General features: G+C 34.0%; 1 protein-coding gene across 1 annotated transcript; it reads right to left on the bottom strand.

Moving 5' to 3' along the window:
• Positions 1 to 1,189: 1,189 nt before the first annotated feature.
• On the bottom strand, positions 1,190 to 3,397 carry LOC127812082 (uncharacterized). The gene is made up of 5 exons (XM_052352399.1): positions 2,364 to 3,397; positions 2,051 to 2,260; positions 1,875 to 1,967; positions 1,696 to 1,797; positions 1,190 to 1,601 (listed from the first exon to the last, which is right to left on the bottom strand). Exons 3-5 carry the CDS (start codon positions 1,923 to 1,925, stop codon positions 1,248 to 1,250), a joined length of 507 nt encoding a protein of 168 aa, XP_052208359.1. The 5' UTR covers positions 1,926 to 1,967; positions 2,051 to 2,260; positions 2,364 to 3,397; the 3' UTR covers positions 1,190 to 1,247.
• Positions 3,398 to 15,335: the final 11,938 nt, after the last annotated feature.

Below are 15,335 nucleotides of genomic sequence, written 5' to 3'. Positions count from 1 at the left end.
TCCACAACACAATCCTTATAAGCCTCGGATAGACTGGTCTAAGGCAATTGGAAACAAGGGCCAAAGGAGTCCGATTAATTTAGATTTATCCCTGTAAGGCAAGTTTATGATAAGATGGCTGAGTAAGGAGTACTTTTTGTACTTTTGAGATGCATCTGTTTATTTATAACTTGCATGAATTTTCTTTATTTTAGTGTGGAAAAGAATATATATAAAAATATATATATAGGGTATTCTCACTTGTTTGTTGAAGATTTAGCAGTTCACAGTAAACTTACAGACTTATGGAGTTACAGGTATTCCTAACAACCCTATTTTATTACTGTAATTCAAGTTGGGGGGAAATAAGGTATATTTATGAATTATCTGGTCCATGTTTAACTGTGAATTTTTAATTGCATGCTTGTAGTTTTGTGTGAATTGTTTATTTTTATCTCCTCCTATTAAAAATTAAAAAAAAATGTGTGTGCTTTAAATAATGACTACAAGAAACAAGATTTTTAGTGGAGGCCAAGACCGTCACTAAAAGCATAAAAACTCGTCACTAAAAGTTTTAGTGGCCGCCAAATTGGTGGTCACGAGCTGTCACAAATAGTATTAGTGGCGATTATTGGCTGGCCATCACTAAAAATACTCTTTAGTGGTGGTCGGATGTGACGATCACAAAAAAATTTTAGTGACAACCACAATCCTCCACCACTAATGTCATTTTTTGTGACGGTCATGGCCATCACAAATAATGACTCTTCAGTGACGGCTACCGTTGTCACAAGTAATAAATTTTTTGTGACGGTTTTGCTGGTTGTCATAAATGGTAAGATTTTAGTGATAGTGCTGGCTACCACAAAATAAACGTTTTTTAGTGATCACATTATATTGGTTGCCACAAAAAGTGTTTGACAGATACTTTTAGTGAGAGTCATGGCTGCCACAAAAGAAGACATTTTTAGTGACCACTTTTTGTTGCCGCCACAAAAAGTGATTTTTATAAAATTTTCCCACAACCCACTGCTTGTTTTTCTATATTTTAAACCCTATTAATTTAATACATTATATCTAAAATAAACAATATTCTAATCATCAAGAAACTTCAGAAAACAACTCTAGTCAATTAATAATTGACTAGCACTTTACATTTACACTGTCATAAAAAAAAAAGATATCTAGCAATTTACAATCACATTGTCATCAAAAAAAGACATCTAGCACTTTACATAAAAAAAAAGACATCAAACAATTAAGTGTAGTCAATTGTTATTTCTAATCCTTCCTGCCCTAACATCTTCCATAAAAGCTTCAAAAATTGATTGTCTTTCTTTGACTTGGTCCAATTCTATCGACGACGCTTCATTTTTCTCTTTCAAAAGTTGCATTTCATTTTTCAAACCATTATTATGTTGTCGCATTTGTTCTAGTTCTGTAACAAGCTCATGATGAGATGGAATCTTTCCAAGGATAGAAGAAGGAGTTGGTCCAAATCCATACCCACGAATACGTCCATGTCTTTCTCTTCCCATTACTTCAGAAAAAATTTCATTTTCATCAATAGCTTGAGAAGGTTCTTCCTCAGCTCTTTGGGTTACTAAAGATTGAATTTTGTCCTGAAATTTGATAATAAATAAAATAGATATGTTATAACATAATACTAAAAGATATATCACAATAACAACATAAACTGTTTAAAATAAAATTTACCACTATTTCTTTTGATGTGGAATCAACCATTGACCCGTCTTTTTTCTTGTATGTCACCTTGAACATTTCCCATGCAGACGGTTCGTGTCCTAATATTTCAGCCTATATTAAATAGACAAGTTAATCAACAAAAAAAAAAATTGTTAATGAGAAATATGTATAAATAATTTAAATTATACCTGTTCAGCTCTAACTCGAGCAAAACTTCTAGTGCCTGTAGTTTTAGTCATTGTTTGCTTTGACCGATTAGACTTATTACGAGCACAAGAAACCTATATGTAAGACCAAATACAATAATCATGTTTTAAATAATTAAAGTGACTTGTGCATAAAAAAAGTAAAGGGTATAGAATACCTAAAACTCATGTGAGCTCAACCAACTGACAAATTGTCTCCATTGTCCTTGGTCGACTATTGTTGAAGCAAACTTAATTCGATCATCATCATTGTCATATGTATCATAATAGTCAGCCTTCAACTTATATCTATGGTTTGCAAAAGCCCTTCCTATCTTTCTAAAGATCTAATTTTTTCTTACTTCGTTTTCTTCAAATTCAAATTTCTCCTACACAAGTTAAAAGAAAAAGTTGTTTGAAACGTTATAAGTCATGAAGAACGATTTAATACAATATCATATAAGTATAATATAGAATAATTATTAATCTTACCAGTACATAAGAATACATTTTATTCTTATTGTCTTGTGGAACATCTTCCCAACGCTTGCAAGAAATTGGTGCATCTTCACATACTTTAACAATCTTGGAAATTTGACTTGCAAACACATTAGCATTTGATCCAATGGCTTGACCATAATTATTGAATTCCAATGGCAATTTTTGACCAGGAACCAAAGATGTTAGTATTTTATTCTTTGTTTTCCCTCGACCTCTTTTTCTTACATTAGATGATGATGATCCTATACAATAAATATATGATAAATAAAAACTAATAATTATTTTATCATTTTACAGATAAGAAAACCAAACTATTAAAACATAGATAATTATTTCTTACCAGCACAACTTTGTCTTGTAGATGGATCAAAATTAGGTTATGTGATGAGAGTTTGTTTGTTGGTTTCAACTATACCCTCAATTGGCTACAACATAGACTTATATATAGAAAGTGACTAAAGAAAAAAGAAACACTAAAATACACTAAGCTTCAGAAAAATAGAGGGAAAAAAAAAAAGAAACATATCAAAACTAAGCAAGCAAGACATATACAATCAATCATCAGCACTTAAAACTAGTTTTTGTTTCCTTCTTCCTCTAGTCGTTCTCTTTTCCTTAACTAAAGGATAAATTCTTTTCCTTCGTTGTCTTGATGTCCCTTCTTCAAATGCAATCTCTAGCGGAATGTCACTTCTATGGCATGAAAACTCATAGTCATTTAGATCCGCATTTTGGGTTGAACATTGGCCAATGTTTGATAGATCGTTTTGTTGAAATGGTTCATCACTAGTGGCTTCATAGGCATCCATATCATAAAAGTTTCGAGGTTGTGATCGTTGAACAACATACCAATTAGGTTCCCCCATTTCCCTTACATAAAACACCTATTCAGCTTGGCAAGCAAGTATAAATGGTTCATTAGTCTGCAATGATCTATCAAAATTTAAGGAAGTGAACCCGTAATTATCTGTCTTGATTCCTCTTCCTTTATTGCATATATCTCTCCAATCACGCTTGAATAGTACTACTCATAAACCACTAAGATATTGCAATTCGATAATATTTATTAACACGCCATAGTAATCCACATTACCAAGGGTTGGGTTAATATCTCTCGCAGTTGCAAAACTATTAGTTTCCCCTCTCACGAAAACTCCACTATTTTGAGTTTTCAATTCTTTCTCTCGATCTCGGGTGTGGAACCGAAAACCATTAACAATGTAGCCATTGTATGACAATGCACTATGATTTGGCCCTCGAGCAAGTGCTAACAAATGATTGGTGACTTTGTCATTTTCTGAATTATACATTTGTGTCACCTATCCATTTAAAGGGAAATGGGTTAAATAACAATATAGTTCAAATGGATGGCATTGAACATCTAACCACAAAACATTTAAATGATACATATTGGATCTTAATATACTTACTTGATGCTCAAACCAACTTGGAAATTCTCTATTGTGAATGTTTTCTACGTTTCTGGGATGGAAATGGGCTAGAGATTGGACCACCAATTGTTTGTGTTCTCTATTTTAAATTACACACAAAAAGCAGTAAGAGAAATTCCATAAAAAAATAATTGTTATAAATTAATTGATATAGAATATGTCAAAATTATCACTTACTCTATGCAAGCTCAGATTGATTGGATTTCATCACAGTTTTTAAGGACATATAATCGAGCTTGGGACCATTCCTCTCTTCCAAGCTCAGATTGAGTCGCTTTTCCTAAAGCACGACCTATTTGAGTAAACATAGATAATCCACCAATTGTTTTCACAACATCCCCGTCAGCATTTCTTTCAACGCGATTGAATTTCATTTCACATCCTTTTAGGTATCTAGAACAAAAATTTAGGCATTCTTCTGTAAGATATCCCTCTGCAATTGAACCTTCTGGACGACTCTTATTACGGACATAAGATTTCAATGTGCGTAAATACCTGTCAAAAAAATTGATAACTCTTCTTAAACTCCTTAATAAGGGAGTAAACTTTTTTTTTTTCAAAAAAACTAGTATGAATAAAAACATGTACAAACCTTTCAATTGGATACATCCAACGATACTGGACAGGGCAGGCAATCTTAGCTTCACTAGGTAAGTGAATAGGCAAGTGTTCCATAATGTTGAAAAAAGTTGGAAGGAAGATTCGTTCTAGTTTGCAAAGAGTTTAAGCAATTTGGAGCTCAAGTTCATTTAACCTTTCAACCCTCAATGCTTTGGAATAAATCTCTCGAAAAAAGTTGCTCAATTCAATCAATGCACCAAAAACATGCTTAGGAAAAAGGCCTCGTATAGCAAGAGGGAGTAATCATTGCATAAGAATGTGGCAATCATGACTCTTTAAGGACAAGATTTTGCGCTCTTTGATATTAACACACCTTGAGATATTCGACGAATAACCATATGGTACTTTAACTTCTTTCAAAAATTCACACAACATCAATTTTTCTTTTGAAGACAACATGTAACATGCAAGAGGTATTTTATCATCTTCACCGAGTAAGTGGAGTGTCTCTCTAATGCCCATCTCTTTCAAGTCCATGCGAGCTTTCTTACCATCTATCGATTTTCCTTGAATATGCATGATCGTTCCAATGACATTATCACATACATTTTTTTCAATATGCATAACATCTAGATTATGACGCAACAAAAGTTCTTTCCAATAAGGCAACTCAAAGAAGATACTTTTTTTCTTCCAATGTTTTAGCCACGTATCATTAGAATTATCCCATTTTCCTTTTTCAACAGTGCATAATTGTTCAAACACATCATATCCGGACAATTGTGGAGGTCGGTCCCTTCGTTCCACCTTCCCATTGAAATGAACTTTATTATTACGCCATTTATGGTTCCTAAATAAAAATCGACGGTGGCCCATATAGTAAAATTTTTTCCCATAACTTAGCCAATGAGACTCGGTTTGTTTGTTGCAACAAGGACAAGCCCACTTTCCCTTTGTACTATATCCAGACAAATTTGCATAGGCAGGAAAGTCATTAATAGTCCATAAAATAGCTGCATGCATCTGAAAATTTTGTTTCTTTAAGGCATCATACGTTTGAACACTGACCTCCCATAACTCCTTCAATTCTTCAATAAAAGGTTGCAAATAAACATCAATGTGGTTTCCAGGGGCTTTTGGACCAAGAATAAGTAAGGTTAATATGAGATAAGGTTGTTTCATGCACATCCAAGGGGGCAAATTATATGGAACTGCAATCACAGGCCATGTACTATGAGTAATGCTCATTGAGCCAAATGGATTAAATCCATCACTTACAATCCAAGTCTAACATTACGAGGTTCAATTGAAAACAAAGGATAATGCTCATCTAACTTTTTCCAAGCTTCAAAATCAGTTGGATGACGTAATAACCCATCCTTAACACATTTATCTTCGTGCCATCACATATCTGAAGCTATTTTGGATGACATATATAGCCTTTGAAGCCTTGGGGTCAATGGAAAATACCTCAGGGTTTTCGTAGGTACCTTTTTCCCAGTTACATCTTTTTTTCCTGCCACTGACTTCCACCTAAGAGCACTACATTTCACACATTCATGACAATTTGCATATTCTTTTCGAAAAAGTATGCAACCATTTGGGCATGCATCTATCTTTTCATAATCGAGTCCTAAAGCTCGGATGAATTTCCTAGCTTCATAATAAGAAGAAGGGACAGTTTCACTCACTGGAAATGTAGATCTTATTATCTCAAGTAGCATGTTAAATGAATTGTTACTCCACCCACTTAAACATTTCAAATGCAACAGTTTCACAATAAATGAAAGCTTCGACACATGGGTGCATCCTAGAAATAGAGGTTGTTCGGCATCATGTAATAATTCATAAAAAACTTTTGCACTCGAGTTCGGCTCATTCTCATTAGATGAATCATAACCCATCTCAATATTAACACGTGGCATCTCAAACGCTTCTTCCAACATAAGAAGCATACTGCAACGCCCCGCTCCCACCTATGGGTGTTACTCATGAATAGTCAGCTTACTATTCACACACTAGGGCAAAGATGAAGAGACGGCTACGTTTCAATGAGAAACGACCTAGGTGGGAACAAAGCTTTGCCCTTCCTTCGCTCCACTCAAGGATCCGGGAAATATCGAAATGATCCCACGAAAATAAAACCCGAAACCTCGCAAGTGTCACCCCTTCTCAAGCTCTTAATGGAGAGCTAATGATGACTTCCCAGGATTCGACAAAATAAGCTAACTCACTTGCTTCATATAAATTATGGCATAAGGCCTTAATTATAAGAAAATAATTTTTCTTTACCCCAACTATTAACCCATTTATCTCACTTTCAATTCCTTTAGAAAATATTTGGATTAATAGCTCTTTCAAAAAATTTACTAAAATTTCATTATCAAATCTCTATTGATTTTTCTTTTTAATTATTTCAAAATACCTCAAATTTCCAACCCTTAGGAAATAATTTTTGAAATACAAATATCAAGTATCCTCATCCATTTTTTCAAAATTTAAGGAAAATACTCCATTATTTATTTTTCAAAATATAGGAATTTTTCCACAATTGCCTCAAAATTTATATTAATTTAATAATTAATTTAGAGGCTTAAATACTCATTTATTTATTTATTTATACATATTTTATTTCAAAAATTCCCAAAATATCATAAATAATTAAATAAACAGAAAATAAAAAATAAAAAAAAAATCTCAACAGCAGCAGGGAAGGGGGGCAAGCAGCCAGCTGCGCCCCCAGCACGAGCCGCGCGTGCGCATGCTGCGCGCGACCGCGCCTTGGTGCCCAGCACACTGCCTCCAACTTTTTTTTTATAAAAAATATATATATTTTTTTTAAACCAAAATTTCTAGAATGCTTTTACACCTCAAATAGCTTCCAAAACATCTAAGTTTGCCACTATTCATTCACATTAAGCATTCATACATATTTAACTAAAATAAATACAACATACACAAAACCATACACCAACACATACATTCCTCTTGCTTCATTACCTTCAACCTTCCAAAACTACCTTTCCTTTAGAAGATTCCCCACCTACATAGAGGTCAAAGGACCTTATGAGCCAATGCTCAGTAAGGGTGCTATGCAAATGTAAATGTAACATGAGAAATAAACATGTAATGCAAATGCAATGCATATAATGGGTAGTCCTCCATGCCCTCATAACCACATAGGTTAAGGCACCAACCAACCCCTCCCTCATCACTAGTCCTCCATATGGACATAGGTCCACTAGAACACAAAACATGCAATATGACCATTACATGCAACTCATTCAAAACAAGTACAAATGCAAGCAAAACCCCACCACTTGGGGTCATCCCTTACCTCTTTATCCTTGAAGCTTCAAGCCCTCACTTGCCAAGACTCTCTCTTTGGCTTTCAACCACCTTAAGAAAAATATTCTTAAAGCATTTAAAATCTTGAAGACTAGAGAAATGAAAGGAGAATGAAAACTTACTTACTTTCTAGAGAGATTTAAATCAAGACTTACCTTTCTCTCCTTTGGAAGCTCACAAGAGAACTCTCATTTGTTCTCTAATTTCTCTCCTTTGTTCTCTAATGGCTTGCCCGTCACAAATAGTTATCCTTTAGTAGCCGCCCCCGCTAGCCCTCACAAATAAGCATAACAGCCTACCCACTTTTAGTGGCCGCCACAACCAACTGTCATAAATAAACGTTGTGTGGAGCACCTTTAGTGGCAGCCACTATTGGCCGTCACAACTAATCATGTTCTATTATACACACCATCCTAACGTTTTATTAGTGGCTGCCATGGCTGTTTGTCACAAATAATTTATCTTTAGTGGCCCCCACTCGTGCTTGTCACAAATAGTTATCTTTTAGTAATACACCAGTACTGACGGTCATAAATAATGGTTGTGTGGAGCACTTTTAGTGGCGACCACTATTGGCCGTCACAAATAATCATGTTCTATTACTAAGTGATCCACTTTTAGTGGCGGCCAGTGATGGCCGTCACAAATAACCATCTTTTAATGACCACAACATGTGGCCGTCACAAATAAAGGGCTTTTAGTGGCCAATTTCTTTGGCCGCTACTAAAGATGTCTTTCTAGTGACAAACAACACCGGTCGCCACTAATAGTTTTATTTGTGACGAATTTTTCTGGCCGCCACTAAAAGTGGCCACTAAAAGTCAAATAATGAACCTTTAGTGGCTGCCATTAGCGGCCGTCACAAATAAGCGTAACATCCTCCATCTTTTAGTGGCTGCCATGCTTGGCTATCACAAATACTCCACCTTTAGTGGCCGTCACACATTCCCGTCACAAATAATGAACCTTTAGTGACCAGCATTAGCGTCCGTCACTAATAATGAGCTCGTTAGTGGCTAATTTTGTTGGCCGCCACTAAACATGCCTTTTTAGTGACAAACAGTTTATGGCCGCCACTAATAGTTGTATTGTGACAAATATCTTTTGGCCGTCACTAAAAGTGGCCACTAAAAACTACTTTTCTTGTAGTGAATGTTATCCCTAAAGCTTTGGAGTTATACACTGATAGCCAGTTGAATTTGCAGTATGAATCATAAATGCATTAATTTCTTATTTGAAAACGTAGATGTATGGGATTAGAATAGGTGATTTGCATGCATCGAGTGTTCAATAATTGGAAATTGGTTTATCGGTGATAAAGTCAAAGACAATGGTAATTAGCTAATTAGCACACTGCATGATCCCTCAACAGAAGTGGAGACTATTACCTGAGTAAGTGTTTGAGACTAGTAATTGTTAATTCTGAGTGAAATAACACTTACTGTAAATGCGTTTTATTGTTTATCTCATCTTTTCAATAGCTTCAAAACATCAATTTGCTTTGAATGTCTAGTATGATAGCGGATGAATTTGGCTGGTTTCAAACTATGAATTAGTTGACTGAGTAACATCGTTTTGTAGAAGCATGATAGGGGGATCAATTTCTTTCAGTTTGGGCCTATTAACCTTTTTCTTTCTTTACATTAACCTCCCTTGCTCATTTGAGTTGTTCTTAGCACAATTTTTTTTTTTACCCTCATCTAAACCGTAACCACATGAAGTCTGTTCAAACCTGGTATGTTTTTAGGAATCAGTCTATATTGGTATTTTCATATAAAAAAAAAACAAAAAAGTGAAAAAGAAAGGAAAAAAGAAAAAAAAGGGAAGTTCTCTTAGATATTCAGCACAAGTGTTTCAAAATAAATGCTGAAGAAAACAATATGTCTAGTTTAATATTAGTGTCAAAAAAAAAAGGAAAAAAAAAATCCTGACACACCCTTTGCACACTTTACCATTTTCTTTAACAACTTGTATTAACTTCATAGCCCCATTACAACCTGGTCTTGTCCCTCTTGATGCTATAAATCATGTGATCTCAAGATTCAAGTTCAAAGTAGGGAATTCTGTTTAAATTCAGAAGTTATTCATCTAGGGCATTAGTCATGAAGCTATGTTAATTTCCCTATTCTTTCATGAAAATACGTTCTTTGTATTTGGGATGACACCGAGTTTGAACTTATTTTGCATTTACTCTTATAACGGTGCACCCCCTTGTGTGTATACCAGAGGAATCATTTTTTTTATTGGAGGGAAAATTCATAGTAAGGTTTGAAGTCGAAATTTCGAGGGAGTAAGTTCGTGTGTTAGCCACCCTGATTGTCGTTCCTAAGATTGTATGTCCTTTGATCGAAATCTGATTTATAATATTCAACTGTATGTCAAATAACTTGTTTTGTTTTATACATTTTGGTTTTGAATTTAAAATTTTTATATAAATGTTGGCCAGTCTAAAGTCTAATTGCTATGGGACTAGCAATGTTTAAGTTGGGGGTGTGATTAGTGATCAATTTTGTAAAAATTTTGTTATAATTTCACCCTTATTTTGATCTTAAAATAGTTTAAATTGAATATTATTATGCATTTTGTGATTGCGTACAAGTTTAAAAATATTAATATAAAATATACAAAATAAAAAATAAATATAATATATATAATATATGGATTGAAAGCCTAACAAAAGGAAGGACCAAGCCCAACACAAGGAAGGCCCAAGCCCAAAACAAGAAAGGCTCAAGCCTAACACAAGAAAGGCTCAAGCCCAACACAAGAAAAACCCAAGTCCCACAAGTCGCTTACATCATCGCTTGCATTGTCACTTACATCATCACTTAGATCATCGCTTACATCATCGCTTAGATTTTTTATTTTTTTTGTATTTTTAAATTATATAATTGAGTGGTCTCCATTGCATCTTGTGGGGTATAAATAGATCACTTGGGGTTCATTTATAACCATCCAATTTCTCATTTAATGAAAGCATAGTTGTGTTCTTAGAATTTCTCTTTCAAATTTTTAAACTTTAGTTTTTTTCTACATAGTTTTGTTCTTAGAATTTCTCTCTCAATTCTTCAAACTTTAGTTTCCATATAGTTGTGTTATGTTTTTCTTATTGTCTTTTAATTATACACCGCCTATATGGTCGGTTAAATATTATCTTTCAATTATTGTCTTTTAATTATACACCGCCTATATGGTCGGTTAAAAAATTGTCTTTCAATACTGTCTTTTAATTCACGTCAATTAAATTCCTATCAATTTATTTTCAAATGAAGATGAGTAGCTAAATCCAATTTTGGGTTAAGGCAATGACAGTGTCCAACGCCAATGATTCTTAAAGAAAACTGTGCTTCAAATGTGTAATATTAATCTGATTTAATTTGAGTAGTGTGAGTATAATGTATCTTTGAGTTTGGATTAGAGCATAAACCTAACTTAGAATTTTCATGCCACGTATGGAGATTGTTAGACTTGGAAATATTTTCATACCCAAGCCCAAATGATTAATCTGTATCTATAAATTATGTCTATGGGATATAATTCAATTTATGGTAATTGTTTAACTTAGAATTTCCATGCCATGTATGGAGATTGCTTAAACAAGAATTATCATTATATTGAATCAAAATTACTGACAGATCTGCAAAACTTAATTCAGATGAATACTATTGATCTTTTCTATTAAATTGGAAATTAATTGGTTTTGACACTGAAATTGTCTTAACCCAATCTACTTAAATTCAATTTTAGTTTAGCTTTAATTCTTGTTTTTAGATCATCTTAATCACCTCTTAAAATCAAATATTCAGTGATTTCTGTTTTCATCCAAAACAATCTCTCTGTGAACCGACTCGGACTCACCGAAATATAAATTTAAAATTGTACTACACGCACACTGGTGAGTTTAATCGCCCTATACCTGCTTTAACAAGAGGATTAATGTTTGATAAATTTGATTATTGTTTTGATAAATAAATGTGCATGATAGCGTAGCAGTCACCTCCCGTATAGAGCCTCATAAGGTGTCATTCTAATGCTGTTGTGGTAACTGTTGTTTTAAACAAATTCCACCAATGATAGGTACTCTTCTCAGTTACCCTCAAAATCTAAGGCACAAGACCTTAATGTATCTTCAAGCATCTATATGGTCTTCTCAGACTACCTATCAGTCTACGGGTGATAAGTTGTACTAAGTTTTAATGTAAGTTTGAGAGAATCTAAAGAGAAAAGGAATCTAATGAGGGAAAGAGAAAATTTAATTAGTAGAAAATTAAATACAAAAACATTACCTAAAATGATAATTAGTTTGGGTTATAGAAAGGAAGAAAAAAAGAGAAAGGAAAAAGGCCTCAAATCTAAATATGATATTAAGGATGATAATTGTAACAGCCTCTCTCCCAGAGCCACTGGGGAAAAGGTGCTACTGGAAAAAGAGATAAAATAAATACTCACTGTGAATCTAAAATCTGGAGTCATAAATAACTTGACTAATCATAACTGAAAACATCTCAATTGTGTTGTAACAAAACTCTGATCTATGAGAGGATCAATATAAAATGAAAACATTAACCACTGACTAAGGGTAATCCCTCGATTGAAAATATAAAATTACTCCTAAAATCATAAGACACAAAATAGCTCTCAGACATCTTTTGTTCTTAAGCAGATCCCCATACACACTCTACTGTTTGACACTATTAGGCCCTACGTCTGGAACTCCCCCACTAGGACTTGGAATAGTGAAGAATACAAAGTGAACCACAAGACTCAAGAACTAATAATCATGAAATAATACTGTAGCAGAGTAAAAGAACATGAGGTACTAAATTTTCTTGTACTAAGAGATTAATAATCACTATATAGTTGCATATGTATGATATCAATGCACATAAATTGTAACATGCAAGTAAGCAACTTCGACTCTTAGGCCCACATAATATGAATTACATACCTGCCTGAACTAAATCCTGTAACTATAAAAACTGTAAGCACATACAGTGGGCCTTGCGCCCCTAGCCTCCTGCTCGTCGCTAGGCGAGCGACACAAAAACTAAATTGTAACTAAAACTTACGGGATCCCCGCAGACTAAGCCGCCTCGCGCACATACTGCAATGTAATGCTCATATACATGCTCATACCAGGATGTATGCACATAATCTCATACATGTCATATAATAATGCTAAGCGTGTCATATAATCATCAGCATATTGGAATACAATGATTTTACGAGTTATGATTTATGATATGGGCATGTTAGACATAATCACATTTTGGCATGAGATTCCAATATTTGCGAGTATTTAATCTTTTATTTAAATACTAGCTTACGTTAGGATTCACTGGGAGACTCATTCGGATATCATAAAGTTCATTCGGATATAAGGGAAAGGCATCTGGATGTGATGAAGGCTCATCCGAATGTTACACACGCATAAGACATAGCATTCGAATAACACAAGACTCATTCGGATGGAATTCACAAGCTATTCGGATATCAGGCTATTATATCTAGATATAAGGCTTTTAAATCAAAAGTATTCGGATGTGATGGAGACTCATTCGGATACACTGGCTTATAGAGCATAAGCTATTTAGATATGATGAGAGATATTTGAATATGAATCAGGGCACCCAGATGTGATTCAGGTCATTTGGATGTCTCTCCAAGATATTTGGATGCTATAGGGATTCATTCAGATATGAGGCTCAATACCATGTGAGATGCATCCAAATATAAATCAAATCATTCAGATGTGAGGCTCAATCTATGTGAGATGCATCCGGATAACACCTGACATATTCGAATATCAACATTGACTTATTTGGATGCATGAGAAAACCATCCAGATATCACACATATAATAACTTAGACCCATCCAGATATGATTTAAGGCATTTGGATGACACAAATTTATATACATATTCACATTCAGATGGAAGAAGAGGACATCCGGATAGAAGAAAAAAAAGGGCATCCGGATGTGATGAGGGCATCCAGATATGATGATGACTCATCTGGATGTCTCTCACAACATACTTTAAACATATTTAGATGACATGGGCTTATTTGGATAAGGGTTCAACGAATAAGAGGGCCATTCAAATATCACAAAGGCTATCCGGATATGCACATGGGCCATTCGGATGTCATTCATAGAAAATTTTTCACCTATTCAAATGGCTTCTAGACCATCTGGATGTTACAATCCTAGACCAAACCCATTCGAATGTGGGGGTTCTCATCCAGATGTCTGTATATTTATATGAAAAATACGAACGATCATAGTAATCATATTCTAAAACAAACCGATTATCTCTACACCATTCTGAAAGAATTCTTGGGAAAACAAATCCCTATCGATATGAAATAATCTCACGAATGATTCAAAGATCGTATTTGAAAAAATCGTTTAAAAGAAAATACAGAACTTGCTTAAGACACTCACTAGTACGATGATATATATATACAAATTGTAAAAACTAATAACGAGTTTAAATATGAAACCTATAAGAAAGAATTACAGGGAGAGATACTTGCCTTTTGATTCTTTGAACGCAAAACTTGAGAACTCTCCTACGAGAAAACCTTAAAGTTGACTACAACTTCTTCAATTCTCTTCTTCTTCTTGCGACGTGAAGAAGAATATAGGGTTATAAGCATATATATATATATATATACACACGAGATAACCCCTTATGCCAAAACCAAATCTTTTTAAAACTTCCAAATTTTATATTATCTTTAATTCCCTTATTTTTCTAATTATCCTCAAAATATTAGATAAATTCTTGAATTACCATATTTAAATCCCATTTAATGCTATCCTCACAATTTAATATTTCTAAAATACCACATTAATTATTTATTGACAAAAATCCTTTTTAACTCAAAAATTAAGAAAAATAATTAAATAATTCTTAATAATTTCTAAGCCCTCTGACGAGTCGTTACAATAATAATGCAAGTTAATCCTTCGGGGTAACACAAACGATTTGTCATACATGTTCGAAAGTTTGAAATACCGTGAGGTTATGAATTTGATTCTACTTAAGTGCGAAACTATGTAATTATCTATGTTTATCTAAAAATTTAGGCTCCGAGTTTCAGTTCACAGTAAACTTATCTGCGCATTTAGGTTAGGTCAATACAAATTGTGAGTTTTAGAGAGAATTGGACACCCAAAAATAAAAGTTTAAAACATATGTACATATATTTACTTATAAATAAAAATATGTACATAATATTCTAGAAAAATGAAAAATACGAATTTATATAAATATAATAATAAATTTATATATGTGTGTGTGTGTGTGTGTATTAAAAGACGGGGTGGGACAAGTTTTGTTAGTGCAGGGCGAGATTAACCATCTCATCCCCGTCCTGTTCTCAAAAAAAAGTTGATACAAAATTTACCCCGCCTCGTCCTGATCCCAATCAAGGACTGTTAACCAATTGAGGCAGGGCGGGTCGGGTCCCACGAGGACGGGTTTTGTTGCCATCCCTACCATCCATTGCCATTTTTGCGCGATAACTTTGTGCCACACCCTTTTGAGTTGGAATTATCCTTTTGGAATTCTGATATCTACTTCCAGAGAACACTATA

The sequence above is a fragment of the Diospyros lotus genome, chromosome 10 (assembly GCF_014633365.1).
Source record: "Diospyros lotus cultivar Yz01 chromosome 10, ASM1463336v1, whole genome shotgun sequence".
NCBI lineage: Eukaryota > Viridiplantae > Streptophyta > Magnoliopsida > Ericales > Ebenaceae > Diospyros > Diospyros lotus.
Note: the sequence above shows the minus strand (reverse complement) of the source record. Positions and strands in the feature narration are given on the sequence as shown.